At 56.6% G+C, this 17,083-nt stretch overlaps 5 protein-coding genes across 5 annotated transcripts; 4 read left to right on the forward strand and 1 right to left on the reverse strand.

Annotated features, from left to right (window-relative positions):
• Positions 1-2,011: 2,011 nt before the first annotated feature.
• On the forward strand, positions 2,012-5,485 carry B0I36DRAFT_369539 (uncharacterized protein; the record flags this gene model as incomplete). Its single annotated transcript, XM_046159793.1, has 1 exon — positions 2,012-5,485. The coding sequence occupies one exon, from the start codon at positions 2,012-2,014 to the stop codon at positions 5,483-5,485; it is 3,474 nt and encodes a 1,157-aa protein (XP_046005568.1).
• A 984-nt stretch (positions 5,486-6,469) lies between these two features.
• On the forward strand, positions 6,470-7,570 carry B0I36DRAFT_369540 (uncharacterized protein; the record flags this gene model as incomplete). The annotated part of the gene is made up of 1 exon (XM_046159794.1): positions 6,470-7,570. The coding sequence occupies one exon, from the start codon at positions 6,470-6,472 to the stop codon at positions 7,568-7,570; it is 1,101 nt and encodes a 366-aa protein (XP_046005569.1).
• Positions 7,571-8,356: 786 nt separating this feature from the next.
• B0I36DRAFT_338955 (uncharacterized protein) lies at positions 8,357-9,308 on the forward strand. The gene has a single exon (XM_046155850.1). The coding sequence runs from the start codon at positions 8,494-8,496 to the stop codon at positions 9,193-9,195; it is 702 nt and encodes a 233-aa protein (XP_046005570.1). The 5' UTR covers positions 8,357-8,493; the 3' UTR covers positions 9,196-9,308.
• Positions 9,309-9,313: 5 nt separating this feature from the next.
• Positions 9,314-14,026, reverse strand: B0I36DRAFT_398444 (chitinase; the record flags this gene model as incomplete). The annotated part of the gene is made up of 6 exons (XM_046161615.1): positions 9,314-9,748; positions 9,843-10,563; positions 10,642-11,980; positions 12,064-12,564; positions 12,632-12,819; positions 12,877-14,026. The coding sequence occupies 6 exons, from the start codon at positions 14,024-14,026 to the stop codon at positions 9,463-9,465; spliced, it is 4,185 nt and encodes a 1,394-aa protein (XP_046005571.1). The 3' UTR covers positions 9,314-9,462.
• A 1,778-nt stretch (positions 14,027-15,804) lies between these two features.
• On the forward strand, positions 15,805-17,075 carry B0I36DRAFT_369543 (uncharacterized protein; the record flags this gene model as incomplete). Its single annotated transcript, XM_046159795.1, has 4 exons — positions 15,805-16,204; positions 16,280-16,771; positions 16,843-16,921; positions 16,997-17,075. 4 exons carry the CDS (start codon positions 15,805-15,807, stop codon positions 17,073-17,075), a joined length of 1,050 nt encoding a protein of 349 aa, XP_046005572.1.
• Between the last annotated feature and the right edge of the window lie 8 nt (positions 17,076-17,083).

Genomic DNA, 17,083 nt, shown 5'->3' on the forward strand with positions numbered 1-17,083 from the left:
TGAGCTTGACCAGAGCCAACTAGCCTCGATGAGATAGAGGCCACCTGTCATGTCGGCGCGGCCATGGCACTTCGCAGTGGTCGCCTTCCACGTGGTCTGTGCACGATGTTTCCAACTCCAGGCCGGTCGACATCAATGTCCTGACATCCGAGACAACCAATTCTGCACTGCTTGGTGTTTCCAATCACTAGAGGTCAACTTCTGCTACATCGGTATTTCTGAATCCATCGAACAGGCACCAGGTCGAAGCGGTGTATGAAGGGGGCATGACGTGCGCGGCAACAAGAGCTGAGCATTAAAACATCGTCCCCACTGTCCACAGCGTCGAATGACCACAGGCACTGCCCGTAGTGCCCCTCAATTTGAAACAAGAGACATGAGGCTGTCGACGATTCATAGCAGAACGTCACTCGCTACTAATCACTGGCCAGAGGGCAGCTTGCGTGTGGTAGCCATCCCACTTTGTCTCAATTCAGAATTATGTCTTTGGTGTGACCCCCTCATGGGCGAGCGCTGATACCATAGACGCAAGACTGCATCTAGCTGACCTTTAGAATGATGGGCGAAATTTTATACCACGTCGTGCATCCTCGGCCAACATGTTAAAAGATCCTCTTATGATCACCACAGCAGTCGATCAGAATTACCAAACAATGATGTTCCTGAGTCAAAAGCTTGAATCCTAGAGCTGATTTAGCTATTCAACGAGGAGAGGGGTGGTTTCCATTTCTTTTTGGAATACTTTTAAGTATGGTTTAATGAAATGTTAATTCGTGCGAATAAAATTAGACAATTCGGATTTAGTTTATCAGCTGTATCTGATTCGAGATCGTAATACACCGTAAATCTTAACAAAAACATTGGTAACGTCTGCAAAGACGCGGAGGGATGAAGTGACTCGCCGATCGGTTCCTCGTACTGAGCTGGATAGTATCGAGTCAGATGTTTCTGGCAGCAGCCGCATAAGTTATGCAGACTATGCATAAAGCTGATCCAGTATGCATTCCAACCCCGCTTATGGCGCCACGTGGGGCACAACTACTCCCGCACAAGTGGAACCTGATGTTTCTATGCCAAGGTCACATGGCCGCCTCGCCCATATCGTCATCCCCGGATGTTTTGGTACCTAACTATAGCTTGACCTGTTCATTGACTAATTGAGCGCTTATCGCTGTGATCCCAGGGAGTGGATGTTGGAAGTGTTTAGCAGCGTTGATCCCTTGCTGCCTGAGTCCACCAGAAATCATCGAAAAAGGCAGCAGCTCTGTATGTATGCAGCGAAGTATTCTTCGATGGTTTCAAAGCCCTAATAAGGACCAAGGGTACTATATATGGAACGACATTTGAAACCGAATTGATGACAGCTCTTTCGTGTCTCGACTGCCTCCGAGTCATCAACGCGACTAGTTGTCGCACACTGGCTGATCTTCACTCACCATCCAAAAGCGTCGTTATATCATCACATGGCCAAATTGGTTTCAGTGAATGGTGACTACTGGTGGACAAAGCGTATGATATGTTGAGAGAATCTAAGCGCCAGTCCGGCATTCCACTGCATGCGTGTGGCCCCGGCCGACGATGGTCTTCACGGCCTGTCAGCGCCATTGCCAGCAAGAGCGTGATGAGGTACATGCTGAACGGGTAGCGTAGCCGAGGGCCATGTCTCGGTTAGGAGGCACAACGCCAGACGACGGTTCGGCACCAGTACCTACAGTTGGGTCTCCTTCATCCTCGTGAGCCACCTTCGCGATAAAAAGCATCGTTGGTCGTCTCACGGTGCCACGTGAATCACCCCAGCCAGGTCTGCAAGTCACCAGAAGACGTTGCATTCCGTGGCTCTGTCAGCCGCCCTGCAGCCAACAGACACTACATAAGCCGTAGATGAGGGGCAGCCATACAAGGGCAAAAGACAGGGCTCGAGCGTGGCCATGCCAGTTGTCCGTCCACCTTGGCGTCTTGACATTTCTGCGACCCTCTCACCCACCAAGAACAAAGACCGCGATCGGGCGCTATGTCGATGCGCACAAGCACCGAACAAGAGATGGGTGTTCCTTCAGATATGGCTTCTCCATCTGATCAGGGGCCCAGGTTATCCCTGGAGGCACTGCCCTCGGAGCTCGTGATCATGATTTCCGATCAGCTACCGCTCCTCGCTCGGCCGTCGCTGGCAGCTGTCAATCGCAGGTTCCACGCGGTGCTTCACCCCGTCATTGCTGGCCAAGCTCTTGCGACGTTCCCGTACCTGCTCATCTGGGCGGCCAGCCAGGGCTTTGTAGGCCTCGTCCAGACTCTGCTCGATGGCGGCGCGGACCCCAATGCCGTCTTTACCACCAAGCACAGTGGAGATCCCAATACCCAGTGCTTGCATCACTTCTGGTGGCCCGCGCCACACCCGCAGTACGGCCCGCCTCCCCATGCCGCGTTCCAAGGGCCGATATACTCGCCCCTGTGCACTGTGCTCCATCATCGACAGTGGCTCCGCGCGGCCCGGGACCAGACTATACAGGTGCGGCGGCGTGCTCGGGAACCACCTGAGCCTCACTTCCTGGTCCAGCCCCGAGGCCTTCACCGAGGCTCGCTGCCACCACGGCGACCGTGGGTCTCCTCGGGCGTCCTCACTTGCCTGCCGAGATCCGCGGCTGTCGACCCCTTCGACTTCCTTTCGGCGATGGCACAGACGACATGGTGGTCCGCGTTGCATCTTGCTGTAGCCTGCCGCCACGAGGACGTTGTTAGACTACTCGTCCGCCATGGAGCTCGGATCGACGCATCTTACCGTGGACTGTGTCGCTGCATTCCCGGCGCCGATCCTTCCCCGGACCCCCCGACGGTGACTGACCGGGTATCCTGGCTTCTCGGTGGATGCTGGACGGCATTGCATTTGGCTCTGTGTCTCCAACACGAGGACATGGCTCTCCTCCTGCTCTCTCTCGGCGCAGCGACTGCTGTCTCGCTTACGGTTCCAAACCATACTGCACTCGACTCCGCAGTGGTCACCAACAGCCGAAAAGTCTTGCGGGAGCTTCTTCTTGTCGAATCGCCCAAAGACGACGGCCTCCGTCTCGCGCGTGGCGGCTTGGGCGTTCTCTCCCTGTCAGTCACGCAGTCCACCAGCATAGAGACCACGCGCCTCCTTCTCTCCCGCGGCTTTTCAGCGACGGCATTAGAGCAAGACGGCCGGACCGCCTTGCATGTAGCCTGTGTATATCGACAGCACGACAGTGCCAAAGAGCTGATTCGCGCAGGCGCCGACGTCAACGCAGTCTGGACCGTGCCAACCATAAGAGCTCGGCCGGTCCCACAACAGTCCTTCAAGCCTTTGGACATTGTGTGCCTCGACGCGCCTGCGTACAATTTCGCGAGCTCGCCTGTCTTTGGTCGTGGGTCGCTTGCGGCTGGAGAAGAGCCCCAAACAGACCCGGTTGGGCTGGCTGCCGACCTCATCGGCCATGGCGCGAATGTCCACCCCGAGCTCCCCTGTGAACACTCGCCCATGGTCCTCGCTGCAAGTGCCTGCATGCCGGAGCTTTTGAGGCTCTTGGCCGAGTCCGGTGCTCGCGTCAATGACGTGGATGCTAGCGGCTTCACCCCGTTGTTGGGCGTCGCGAAGCCGCTGGCGCTTCTTGGTCCTGGTCGGCCACCACACAGGCTACTGACTGTCCGCTGGCTTCTCGACCACGGCGCAGACCCGAATTACCAAGAACCCTCTACAGGACACACCGCGCTGTGGAAAGTCTGCCAGAGTCCATTCATTACATCCAGAGATACCTTGGACGTGGCACGTGCGCTCCTGGACGCCGGCGCGGATCCAAATCTGGTGGCAACCTCTGGCGAGTCGGCGTTTTCAATGGCCCTCGAGGAGCGCAATGTCGAGCTCTGCCGCCTCCTTGTCAGCCGCGGTGCTGACGTCTCGGCCCCTACAATCAACTATCGAAGGCTGTTCCGGGATCTCCTGGCCACTATGCGCAACCATAAGCTCCACAGGGGCAGAGACAGAAGCAATTCACGACATAACCGCATCGAATTTGGCGTCCAGGGCCGGATCCAGGAGTGTCTGAGCTTTGCGAACCTGCTGTTTGATATCGACAGGAACAAGACGATTCTGAACGATCCCCACCTCTTCTGGCGCAGCGCAAAGTACCCAGCACATCGCGTCGCCCTTGCTTTTCTGGCAAAGGGGGAGCCCAATCTGAGATACTGCCCTCCCCGGGACGCATTAAGGACATGTCTACACAACGTCCTGGACGCACAGTCGTCCCGTATTGTGTACGACTATGAGCTGGAGCTCGTGCAGGAGTTGATAAAACGAGGTGTGGACGTGAATCAAGGACACCCAATCCTCCAGGGCTTTGCTCGCTTCAAGTGGACCGCGGTAAGGTTGCTGTTCTCAGCTGGAGCCAGAATACCGCTGGGTCGCAGCAGACAAGCTCTCCGGTTCCTAATCAGTCTATCCTACACCATGCCGATAGGAGATATCCTCCGCCTGGTGCTTGCTGACTTGCACCGGAGCTTTCTTGACCTCCCAAGGGCCCAGCACCGTCCGCCGACTGGAGCTGGGCCACTTCGAGATGAAGAGCCCGTCAGCTTGGATGACCCACCCGAGAACACTTCTGTGTGGCAGAGGCTTCTCGACAGAACGCTTCTCAGAGCATGCAAGGCTCCGCAGGTCCAGGCCATTGCTGCACTCCTAGATGCTGGGGCCAACGTCAACGCAGGCGGCCACACATCCACTTCGCTGTCGGATGACAACGTGACGCCACTGTCTACCTTGATCAAGTCCGCCCACAAGCGGGAGCGCGATAGTCAGAGGTACCAATCACTTGAGGTCGTTGCAGATCAGTTTTTCGACACTTTCAAATTGCTCTGTGCACGCGGTGCTGCGCTGGTGATGCCGCCGCCGGACCAGGGTCATTCCTCGTCCCGCAAGCCGCCACGGGAGATCGTGCCCTACATCCCGCACTGGGCGGGCCCAAGGCCAAAGCCGGATCGGTCGCTCGTCACCACTGTCACGGAGGGCTGGCCGAGCTCTGCGTTCTGCGCAGCCGTTGTCGATAGATGTGACTTTGTTCTTGGGGATAAGTCTGAGGACGACTCGACATCCATCAAGGTCATCTTCCGCGACTTTGTGCCCGATGAAGTGCTGAATATCTGGCGGCAATCTGCCAGAAGACACCGGCGAGAAAGTTCTAGCTCAGGATCGAGTTCTGGGAGCAACGACCATGATGATGGGAGCGATGACAACGAGGAGGAAGAGGACGAGGAAGAGGGAGTTGGGGCCGACGGAGTCGATTCACAGGATGAGGAGGAAACTCGGCAAGCTGGCCAAGACAGCCCTTCCGCTGACGATGACGGAGATGGATGGGCCGCTACCGACTCCGAGCACTCCTGGCATTCAATGTCCCACTTTGATACGTCTGGCTCGTCGTCTAGGTCCAGCTCGGCGTCTCGTGCAAGCGGATCTGGCAGTGACAGTGAGATCGTCTGAGTGGCGGATTGAATAACGCGGACCCCCGGGCAGCTTGTCACATAAAGAACTGATCTCTTGTCACGTATCGCCCAGTCACAAGTGTGTCATGATTGCGGAGTTTCGACCGCAAACATACCAGCGATGAGGAAGCTGCTGGTCCACACCTTCCGCCAAGGCCGAAAGACTCCGTTTCTGGATTCGACATATGCTGTAGTAGAATCCGGTCGCTGCATTTCCTCGCTCTTGTCGACTTCACACAAATTCCGGCGGCATAGCCCCTAAAATTCGCCAAAGGAGGCATTGTTTTTTATAGGTCACGAGGCCTAGGTAATACCTCCCTCCGGTACTGTTATCACCAGGACTAGATACTCGTCGTACTGTGGGCAAGCCTTGCTGATACGAAGGGAGCATTGCATGATAAGGCGGCTCCCTGTTAGTACCGCGGAGTCTTTTAGGTCAGGGACTTTTTCAGAGAAGATCTATTATGACCAGTATAAGCGGGGTTATCTGTATTCCCGAATTGCGCCTTGCGAATTCCACCTCGCTCAACCTTAAGTCCGTAGTCGTATCATTGCTTTGTGATCCAATGATGAGTAGGCGACTAGTCCAGCAAGGGCGTAGAACAGGGTTGCGGACTTAGTGGAGCCCGAGTGGCGTTCTGTTCAGCCTCATGTCACAACCTGATTGGGCCATTTCGGAGACAGGTGTGGAAGCTGCTTCCTAAGACTGGTACGCGATGGTTAAGTCCTGACGCAGCCTGTCCTGCACCTTGTCGTCAAGATCTGTGCGCGGCCACCAGTTTTAATGAAGCATGAGCATTCTATCACCATCGTGGACGAAAGTTTCGGGAAGGATACCAATTAGGGCATGGAGATGCATAAATAGCCAGTGAATTAGCAGGAGCAGTCACGAGCATCTCGAACCGAACTCAAGAGCCAGCACAGCAATAATCACCACACGTCCCGGATGACAAAGGAATTCAGCCATATCATCATCGCCATCATGCAGATCAAGTTGCTCCACGTTTTGTTCGCAGGCGCTTCTGCGGCGACTCTTATCCCTCAGGGTGGTGCTCGTTTCAATGACGCGTGCCTTCCTCGACTTCCGTCGCGAATTGTTGCCCGGCTCGGTCATCAACCCTCGTTCCTTGAGAATCTTGCCTTCCGAGACAACGGGGACCTTTTGGTGACCCAAAACCATCCGAAGCCCCAGATCTACACCATCAAGCAGCCGTGGTTGAAGAACGCGAGGCTGACCCTGCTGCACGAATTCCAAGACACGGACGGCGCTGCTGGAGTGGTACAAGTTGCCCCGGACCATTTTGTCGTGGCCGCGGCCAAGTGGAACGGGTTCAACCCAGTGCCTGCGAGCGCGACACTGCAGTTTATCAGACTGGCAAAGAATGGCAGTGTCGCAGAGACAGGCTTCGTCGGCCGATACCCAGAGCTAGGGCTCTTCAACGGTCTTGCGCGTCTGGGGGACTATCAGAACAGCATTCTAGCTGCCGACTCTGCTCTTGGCGTCATCCACAAGTTCAGCCCACTCACTGGCGATCATCACGTGGTCGTCGACGTGCCGGAACTCAAGGCCACCGATCCCAGCGCACCAGTCCCAATCGGCGTCAACGGCATCAAGCTGCACGACTCGCACCTGTACTGGACCAACTCGAACACGGCCAGCATCTTCCGGCTCGCCATCACCGAGGACGGATTGCCTGCCAAGAGCGCAAAGGTGGAGCTTGTCTCTTGCGTGCCTGACGGGCTTGCAATCGACGACTTTGCCATCGACGTGCGGGGCAACATCTGGGTTGCAGCCGTCATCAATAATGAGGGCGTCGTGGTCCGGCCAGACGGGTCCACAGTCAGCGCTGTAGGATCAGCTGGTGAGATGACCGTCGCCAGTGGCACGGCACTGGCATTTGGGAACACTGCCGCGGACAGCCACATCTTGTACGCCACTACCGCTGGCGGGCTTCCCGCTCCAGTGAACGGGACAGTGATAGAGCCCGGAAAAGTGGTGGCTATTGACGCTACTGCATTCCTTTGCTTAGTGTGTGATGTCGGAAGATTGGCAATTGGGCCTCTCCCTAGGCTGGATCTTTAAACGAAGGGATTGATACTGGAGGGACTGTCAGGTGCACCGAGCAACACAGCGATGAGAAGCGGCGGGGTACTAGACTCCCAGTCCCCGATGCCAGTATACAAGCTACAGGAATAACAGCCAGATGAATCGCATCTGCTCAAGAGCCCACAAAACAAATCACTTTAAGCTTGACGCGCCGAGAAGCTTGGCATGTTGCGGTGCGGAGAGCCCGGAACCCTAGCGCTCCAATAAAAGCACCCGCCAAGAGCCCATCGCCAGAATAGGAACGGAACATCTCCCCATCGTGGAAGGTTGTTCACGAGATTCGGGGAAATAAAGACAGGTCTTGGTCGCCATGCATCACAAAAGCCAATGTGACACAGTCGTGTTCCATCGGAGGATATTATCCCGCCGCGCGAACCCTTTACACCTATGAAATCATGCCTTTTAAGAGGAGGGAACGTGGGTCCCTTTCTTCCCAGCCCGGACTGGGACGTCTATAAGAACGTTCCCACAGCAAGACCACTTGTGCTGGTCGACACACCGAAACGGACTCACTGTTGTACTCACCTGCTGCAAACATGGGTCTCCTGTCTAGCATCACGGCCTGCCTTGCCCTGGCAACATCTGCGCTCGCGGCATGCGGAGATGGCACTCCCAATGCCCGAGTCACTGGCAGCACCGGTGCATATGTAGCGACAGTCGGATCCACCACTGTATACTCTGGCTCCGACTACCGCCTTGCCATCCAGACCGCCCTCGACCGCATCTCCTCTGGCCAGCGACTCTCCGTCATCGCATCGGGAAGCATTGGCGCCAACACTATCAGCATCTCGAGCGGCAAGATCTTTGAGGGCTGCGGAACCATCAACGTGGGCAACAAGTCTGGCCGCGGGGCCATCGAGTCCCTCGGCACGAGCAACGTGCAGATCCCATACCTCACCATGACGGGCAATCCGTACTTTGGCCTGCGGTTCTACGGCACGTCTGGCCTGTCCCTAGGAATCATCACCATGAACCTCAGCGGTGGCCTGGGGATCCGGTTCGACCGGGACAACGCGGGCAGCACCAACGTGAGGATGGACACTATCAGCGTCACCGGCGCCGGCAGCCACGCGGTCGAGACGTGGAACATTGACGGCCTGACCATCAACAAGGTCATTGCGCGCAACGTGGGCGAGTGCGGGCTGCTCCTGCAGACCACGACCAACGCCCGCGTGGGCCTGGTCGACGGCAACAATGTCGCCGCCGGTAACGGCTACGCGACGTTCCGCATGGCCAACCGCAACGGCCGCCGGGCGGATGGGAGCTATGCCACCAACGTCTATGTGGACTCGGTCGTCTCGCGTGGTGGCGGCCGCGGCATCTTCTGCGTGTCCGAGTCGGGCGGTGCCGAGATTGCCAAGGTCGACCTGGCCAGCAACGGCAACAATGCGATCCTCATTGAGAACTGCTACGGCGTCAACATCAAGAGCGGTACGGTCAACGGCGGCGGCGAGATCCGGATCGCTGCCCGCAGCGAGTTTGCCAACACTCGCGACATCAGCATCTCCCTGACCGCCAACAATGTGGCGGTGCGCGAGTCGCCTTGTGGCAGCAACATCAGGTGGAACATTGCTGGTAATGCTTCCAAGAACATCTGCTGAAGCTTCCTGGGCCTCGAGCGATAGTGCTCACTCGGTATTTTCTTTGTTTCAAAAGCCTCAAGTACATACCAATCCGCAAATCGAGCCTCCGATATCGAAAAAGTTGAACAACCTAAATATGGTACTTCAATTTGACCCCACTGATGATCTTGCCCGATGTGAACTGTGCCCAGTGACCAAAAGCAACCAGAGAAGTCTCCGGTGCTGCCAGAGTCGTGCCAATTGCCCTGCTTCAAGATGGCCACGGCATCCCACTCTGTCTACAACCTACATGTCCTTTGGCCAAGTGACCCACTCGCTCTCGTAGCGCTTGCTGGGATCGCGCAGGCACGGGAAGCTGAGCTTGTCACCGTCGGGGATGCCGTGGCCGAGGCCGTCGGTGCCGAGGACCTCGGCCTCCTTGGGGTTGCATACTGGGATCCGGATCGTGCCGGGGGCGGTGATGTCGTTCTCCCAGAGCGAGTCAAAGTCCTCCTTGTTGCTTGGGTCGGCGACTCCCTCGTTCCCGTCCATCAAGTTCAGCTTGCCGTTGCGCTTCCACGTGTTGACGGCGCTGTAGTATACCATGTTTTGTCAGCTATTGTGGTCTCTCATGTTTTGTACGGCACAGCATCAGCGGCAGGCGGCCGCGAGTCGGCCCTACTCACCCTCTTACGAGATCCTCAACAGTCACGCCACCCCATCTGTCTTCCTTCTGCACAATCTTGTCCAGGCCCGGCAGGCCAAAGAGCGGTGCCCATGACGGGTCTGGGTGGTTACACCAGTCCCAGTACTCGGGCGAGCAGTTGGGCCCGTCGTTGTCACGGTCGTACGTCCCGGCGAGAATGTAGTTGTGGTCGTCGATGCACACCCTGCCGTGCTTGTAGTCATACTTGTTGTCCTTGCTGCTGTCGAAGAACTGGCCAGCGCCAATGTCACGGCTGCAGTCCGGGCCGAAGTCGAGAACCGCCGGATACTGCGTGTAGGGCTGGCGCATCTTCCACACGGATGGGATGGCCGCGGCGTAAAAGGCGCGCTCTGCCGCCTTCTGCTCGAGAAAGGCCTTGGTGTGGTCGACGTTGGAGTCGGTGCTGCCCGCCTGGCCCGAGAGGCTGCCCGGCACCATCTGGCCCTTGCCCATGATGGTGACGAGCTGCTTGATGTGCTCGGAACTGCCGTCGAACAGCTCGACAACGAGTTGGTCGACCTGGTTGATCCAGGCATCGATTAGCTTGTCGTACAGCAGGCTGAACGTCACCTCCTTGATCGTGTTCTGCGCGATGACGCGCTTGCTGATGTCGAAGCCGGCCATGACGAGTGCCTGAGAAGAGTCTTTTGCAAGATCGAGGGACAGCGACTTGTCCTTGAAGAAGGGCATTTCCTTCATGACTACATATTTGGCACGTTAGAATCAAGACTGGTAATTGCTTCAACCTTGCGGCAGGGACCCCATCACGTGAAGCTTACATCCTTTCCAGAACAGAGTTCCTAGTGCCGTTGACGGGATCTGGAGAATGGTGAACAATATCGCCAGTCCAAGAGGGTAGTTTGGCCTCTGGCCGTTGGGCGCGAAGGTGCCGATGAACTCGGCCTTGTTGTTCTGCACCTGCTGTGCAGCTGCTTTGAGCGAAGCCGAGTAGTTCTTAATCATGGCGTGGACCTGTGCCAGCGAGTTCCAGACAATGTACGAGCAGGCACCCGTGACGCCGGAGGGATGATCGCCGCTGCTGGCATGCGTCTCGCACTTGGCATCGGGATTGCAGTTGTCGACCAGGGCCAGGTTCTTGCAGCCCGTGCCTTCGACCTGGTGGAAGAACTGCGAGAGGGAGTCGCTAAAGGTCGCGTTCTTGGCTGGGCCGTCGCACAACTTCCACCGCATGAGGGCATCGTCGAGGGCATGTCCACAGTCAAGATTGTCCCAGCGCGCAGCGGGCGTGTACTTGGTCCAGAGGCGCACCTCCTCGGCCTGGCAGTCCTTGGTGACCCAAGTACCCGTCCGCGCCTCGAGGTCGCATGTCACAGCCTCGCCTTTCTTGACAATGTTATTCTTGATCTGGCCCCAGGTGAGCCGGATGTCGCCGTCGGGTCCCAGCCCTGGCGGGGCGTTGAACTGGTCCAGGTCCACGGCCCAGTTGGTCGTGCCGCCTAGATTGAACCCCTTGTACTGGTTGGTGCGTTTTGTGCGCACGGCCTCGTTCATGTATGCCACCCAGTTATTGTTGTCGTACACCATCATGTTGCTGTCGCTCTCCTCGTCGTACCACATGTCAGCTCCCCGCTTTCTTCCCGATGCGTACTCGCCGATCTCGGCGTTGCTGATGTAGCCCTTGGTCGCCGTGCAGCGGCCAGGAGTAGCCTGCGAACCGTCTTCGCCCGCGTGGCCGACGAACAGACACTGCGGGCCACGGCATGACGGGTCAGCCATGCGGAAGCTGCGGCCGTAGCTGGTGACGCCCACGATGACCTTGCTGGACGGCACGCCGGCCTTGGTGATCAGGGCCAGGGCGTAGTTGGTTTCGGTGATGTTGACTTGGCTGCGGAGGCAGCTGCCCTGGGGACAGCCCGGGGACGCCCACTTGCTCCCAGCATCCCACTGGCCGTGCAGGTCGTAGGTCATGTACACAATGTAGTCGACAATCTTGCCGATGCCCTTGATCGGGAAGTTACGCAGGTACCAGTATGACGCGGGGGCGGCGATCGAGACGCTCTTGTTGCCGAGCTTGGCCTTGAGAAGCGTCAGGAAGGCTGCGTAAGAAACGCCCTCGTTCTTGTCATCAGGAGGCGGAGTGCCGGGGATGTCGTCGGCCTATTGGAATGAGGAAGAATCGTTAGCGAGCCCAGGGAGATGGGGCTTGACAACGAGCAAATGGTCAAGGAAAGCAGACGTACTCCAGGATACTCCCAGTCAATGTCCACACCGTCGAGCCCGTTGTCGTTGACGAACTTGGCCAAGCTGCTTGCGAGCTTGTCCCGATTGGCAGGCTTGACGCCGTTGCGAAAGATGGAGTAATACTTGCGGTCGTTGGAGAAGACCCACCCTCCGAACGAGATGATCTTTTTGATGCCGGTCATCTTCTTGAACTCCTTGAACTGGTACTCCTGGTAGGCATCCTCAAAGTACACCTCAAAGTCATTGGTGAGCATGCCAAACGCGAAGTGGACATGGGTGTACGACTTGTCAATCTGCGAGACGTCCATGTTGAGGCATTCACGGTTCAAGTTGAAGGCCTCAAAGTAGCCGAGCTTGATGAACTGGGCAGGAGCGGAGCCCTTGACAATATCCAAGCCGCAGTTAGAGATGCAGCCGTTAGTCTCGGGCTTGGCCGTACCCGGAGCACCATCGCCCCGGGTGTCTATGCAGAAGTCATCAGAGAGACCGCATTGTCCCCACTGAGTTGAGTTGGGTGTTAGTCAAAGGTTCGTGAGAGCTTGATATTGCCGCCGAGAAAGAACTCACAATGTTGCAGCAGACGTTGAGGGGGCAAGGATTCATCTCTGCAATGTCGGAGCCGTCGGTGGGAGGCTCGGAGCCGGGCTTTTGCGGACCGCAGATGGCGTTCGGGATAGACTGCGGGAATGGAGGCGAGCCCTTGCTGAGACACATGACGACGCCAACGAACAGGCGGTTGCAGCCAGCCCATCCTGCTCACGATACGTTAGCTGACTGAATTCTACTCTTGATCTTTGAGACAGTCCACGAACCCCATGTTTTCTTGTTCATATTCTCGAGATCGTCCACTTTAAGTGAGTTGGCAGCCGCGATGGCAGAGCACGTATCGTCCTGCTTGGTCGTGTACGTGGCACAGCTGCCGTCCGGGTTGGGTTTTGGCGTGAAATCGGGCATCGACCCCGATGAGCAGCAGACGTGCTGCCCCTTCATGAGCGTCGAGCACAGGTTCTTGTCCGTGTTGTACTTGTCAAAATCGCTTGCTGAAATGCCGCACTTGGCTGCGAGCGAATCACAGCCGTCGCCGTTGTCGACCGAAATCGCTCTGCAGTCAGCACGGGCATGGAGCAGGTAACCACTACTGCCGCGAAGGTGGCGGGCGAGGTGCTCCGTGGTGTTGCTAGGAACTGTCGAGTTGCTGGGCACCAGGGGCAGTACGGTCCGACCCACCACAGTTGTCGAGTTGAGCTCGATTGAGGTTCCAAAGCTGGCCGTGTCGACGCATGACGCATTTGCCCAGGTATTGACCATTTTCTGGACCACTGTGAGGTCAAGGGTGGAGGCAACGACAACGCCAAATGTCTGGTCGACCGTCTTGTCCTCACCGCAGACCTGCAGGAGCGCGCTGCTGTCTGCACCTAGACCACTTTCCCTGACCTTGTCGATGAGAGGACTGATGAGCTTGTCGGCAGCGCTCGAGCTCAACAGGCTCTGGCCAACAAAGACACCAACCGTGGCGCCGTTGTATGCGGAGAACATTGCCGTCTTGTTCCAGCCGGCCTGGCCAGTGCGGCCGAGATATGCCCGTATCTCCTCAAGAGGTGTCACCGCGCGGACGGCGGTCCGCTGAGCACTCGAGGAGTTCGTCCAAGCGAGAAGTGGGGTGACCTCGACAGTCTCGTCCGCCGCCGCGGCGACCAAGACTTTCGGTTGGTAGTAGTAGTATGTGCCCCAAGCATCGCAGACGCGGAACGGTTGCTGCTCGTCTGCTGGAACGCCGAGAGTCATGTCGATGAGGATGGGCCGAGGGCAATAAAACGTCTCAGCAAGACTCTGTCGAACATCCCAGGCCGCGGGGTCGACGCCGGATTCAGCACACATGCGGGGGCATGTTTCTTTTGGCTCTTGGGCGAGCGTGCTACCAATGAGCACGCTCGCCAGGAGATAGTAGTCGTGGAGTCGCATGTCTATGCTCCTGCTGGCGACTGCGAAAGCTAAAGGTGGCCTGAGAATACAGACCAAACCTGGAGTGGCCGCGGTGCGATTGCACTTGCAAGAAAGTATTGCCGTTCTTAAATGTGAACTTTATATCTGCTATAGTTTGTTTTCGTTGAACGCGGTGCCAGCGAGCTTGCTTTCCTAAGTTGTCTATTACTAGCATGTATTCCTAACACGATGACCGCGATGATCCTCAACAATGATCAGGAGTTTGATGTAACGATCCAGTCATATCATTTTGGAACATGCATTATCTAGCACCGGTCTTGGCCGGAATGAGGGCTGTTAACGACACAACCTTAGATATATCTCACGTGTCTGGAACTCTTGGCAAACATCCTGATCTATCCCAGAAAGAGTGCGCATCGAACAGGTGATTGGCCCTTCATGCCAGCACGTGGGTGGTATCATACCCAGAGCCACCCACGAAGGATTTACTCAAACAGGGTATATCATGCAGCCGTCAGCCACAGACACTCGCACGGTGAATAATCCAACAGAACTCGCGGCGCATGCATACCAACCGACTCTGGGTGGAGCAAAGGCCTTTGTCTCTTTCCATAACCAAGTTGGGTGGACCATAAGAGTCCTGGACACTGTGCTGGCGTCGCTTTAGCTTATTTTCGGTATTGACCCGCTACGCAAAAGAGTTTGCCGCCTTTATTGCCTCGACCCTGGTCGTTCTTGGCGCAAGAATCAGCTTTTTCGAACCACCAGTGATTGCTGCGGAGTCTTGCAAAGAGCAGCGTTGTACTTTGATATGTCTTTGGTCTCGAGTGCGATCGAACTATCTCGTTCAGAGGAGTGTACTATACCTGTTCACCGGGCTCAGCAATCGTTTTCACTCTTGGTGCCGGCTTCCGCCTGAACAGTTTGCAGACCCCAGCCGGGGACGATCATGATCCTGGCCTCGTAAGGACTTCCTTGTGGCTCAGTGTCACCTCATGTTCGCAATACAAGCTTATACAAGCACGCTCGGCGGTTGCTTAAGCTTGTCCCTTGCAGTGATGCGAGATCCTTTGAGCCGGGGGCCAGTGGATATAGTCTCGCGGCAGTCGTTGTTGACCAACCCAGGGCCCACGTGCTCTCCAACCCCTGAACCCCCATCCACCATGATTGCTCCACCAAGACACAGCAGACGAGAAGCACTGGGCAACGAATAATTACAAGCCACTTCACAACAAGGAGAAATTCCCTTTTCTGCTACCGGTGCTGTTACAAACCGCGCCAGACCCCAGTGAATGAGACCTGGACTTATATTTACGGGCTCTGGATGCAACGTCCCAACAACTGTCTGGCCCCCGTAACGATCCTTAGCTAACGAACCCATATCCTCCTAAATTGGTGCAGACTTTTCTTCATGCCAAGATATCCAACACGAAGTAGCTACCCATTCTGTTAGGTACGGTCCATGATGGCACATGTGTAACCCTCTTCTGCTCGTCTCGTGAGCCCACGTGCAACGTTCAAATGGACTCTCCTAATTGATGAATGCAACCTTGTGTGGCTGTACCTGTGCGAGTTGCCGCTCGTCATCAGCTGTACCTTGCATGGTTACGCTTGTTCTTGAGCTGGCACTACTTGGAGAAAAAATATATATATAACACGGTTTGGGCAAGGAGAAGACCCAGGAGTCTGGTAACTGCAGCACGAGCCCTTGAGTCTGCCTGAGCCACTTTCCATACTCAGTCCGGCTCCTGGAGTTCCATCACTGTCTCGCCCACCTTTGACCTCTCCTTAACAAAATGATGAAAATCACATACCTTGGCGCCGTTGCCGCGGCGATTGGTGCTTGCAGTGCAGCCCTCGTCCCCCTTCAGGCCCGGGGATCCTGCAGTTTTGAGTGGACGGCGTCTGCCGGCGACACATGCACGAGCATAGCCAACGACTGGGGCATCAGCAAGACGCAGTTCCAACTTTGGAACGTCGTTGACTGCAGCAAGCCCCTCCAGGCCGGCAAGGAATATTGCCTCCTTTGGACCGGCGACAACCCGCCTGGGGCCGGCCAGACCACCGGGCCGTCGCCAACCTCGACCACAGCCAAGCCGACCTCCACGACAACCAGCACACGGGCGTCTTCGACAACTGCCCCTACTGATGGTCCTGTCACGCCCTCTCCGACCCAGGATGGCATTGCGTCTGGATGTGAGTATCTTCACGACCATCTTACCTCACCTACTTCGTTTCAAGCGCTAATCAGAGAGCTCCTATAACAATCAGGCCAGAAGTACCACAAGGCCGTCTCTGGTGACACCTGCCAGGGCATTGTCAACAAGTACGGCGGTTTGACCCTGCAACAATTCTATGCCTGGAACCCGGCAGTAGGCACCTCTTGTGCCAGCCTATGGCTCGACTACTACTACTGTGTCGGCGTATCTGGCACGCCTACTGGTCCCACGACAACATCCACCAGCAAGTCCGCCCAGCCATCGCCGACCAGCAACGCTCCCGGTCCCGTCCAAGACGGCATCGCCTCGGACTGCCAGCGCTACCACCTCGTCAAGTCCGGGGACGGCTGCCAGAAGATTGTGGACCAGTACAAGTCCTTCACGCTCCAGCAGTTCTACTCGTGGAACCCGGCGGTCGGCAGCAGCTGCTCTGGCCTCTGGCTTGACTATTACGTCTGCATTGGTGTCTCTGGGACGACGACGCCCGGCACGCCTCAACAGCCCTCGACGCCCAGCCCCGTGCAGGAAGGAATCAATGCCAAGTGTATGTTGCCGAGAGGGTTCTGACATGACTGAGCGATAGGCAATGCTGACAATAACCTCCCTGATGTCTAGGCAACAAGTACCACGAGGTTGTGTCTGGCGACTACTGCCAGAAGATCGCCGACCAGTACAAGATCTCGCTCAGCACCTTGTAAGCTCCCCTTGCCACACCCCCCAGCTCAGCACATATTCCCATGTAGTTTGTCTAATTTCACTCGCGCTCTAGTTACTCGTGGAACCCTGCCGTTGGAACTAGCTGCAGTGCTCTCTGGCTTGGCTACCACGTCTGTGTCGGCTCTGCTTGAGATATCAT

This window comes from Microdochium trichocladiopsis (genome assembly GCF_020744255.1).
Source record: "Microdochium trichocladiopsis strain MPI-CAGE-CH-0230 chromosome Unknown B0I36scaffold_13, whole genome shotgun sequence".
Lineage (NCBI taxonomy): Eukaryota > Fungi > Ascomycota > Sordariomycetes > Xylariales > Microdochiaceae > Microdochium > Microdochium trichocladiopsis.

Excerpts from the sequence above, each read along its gene's own strand:
- B0I36DRAFT_338955 (XM_046155850.1), top strand. The coding sequence starts at position 8,494 with ATGACGGGCAATCCGTACTTTGGCCTGCGGTTCTACGGCACGTCTGGC.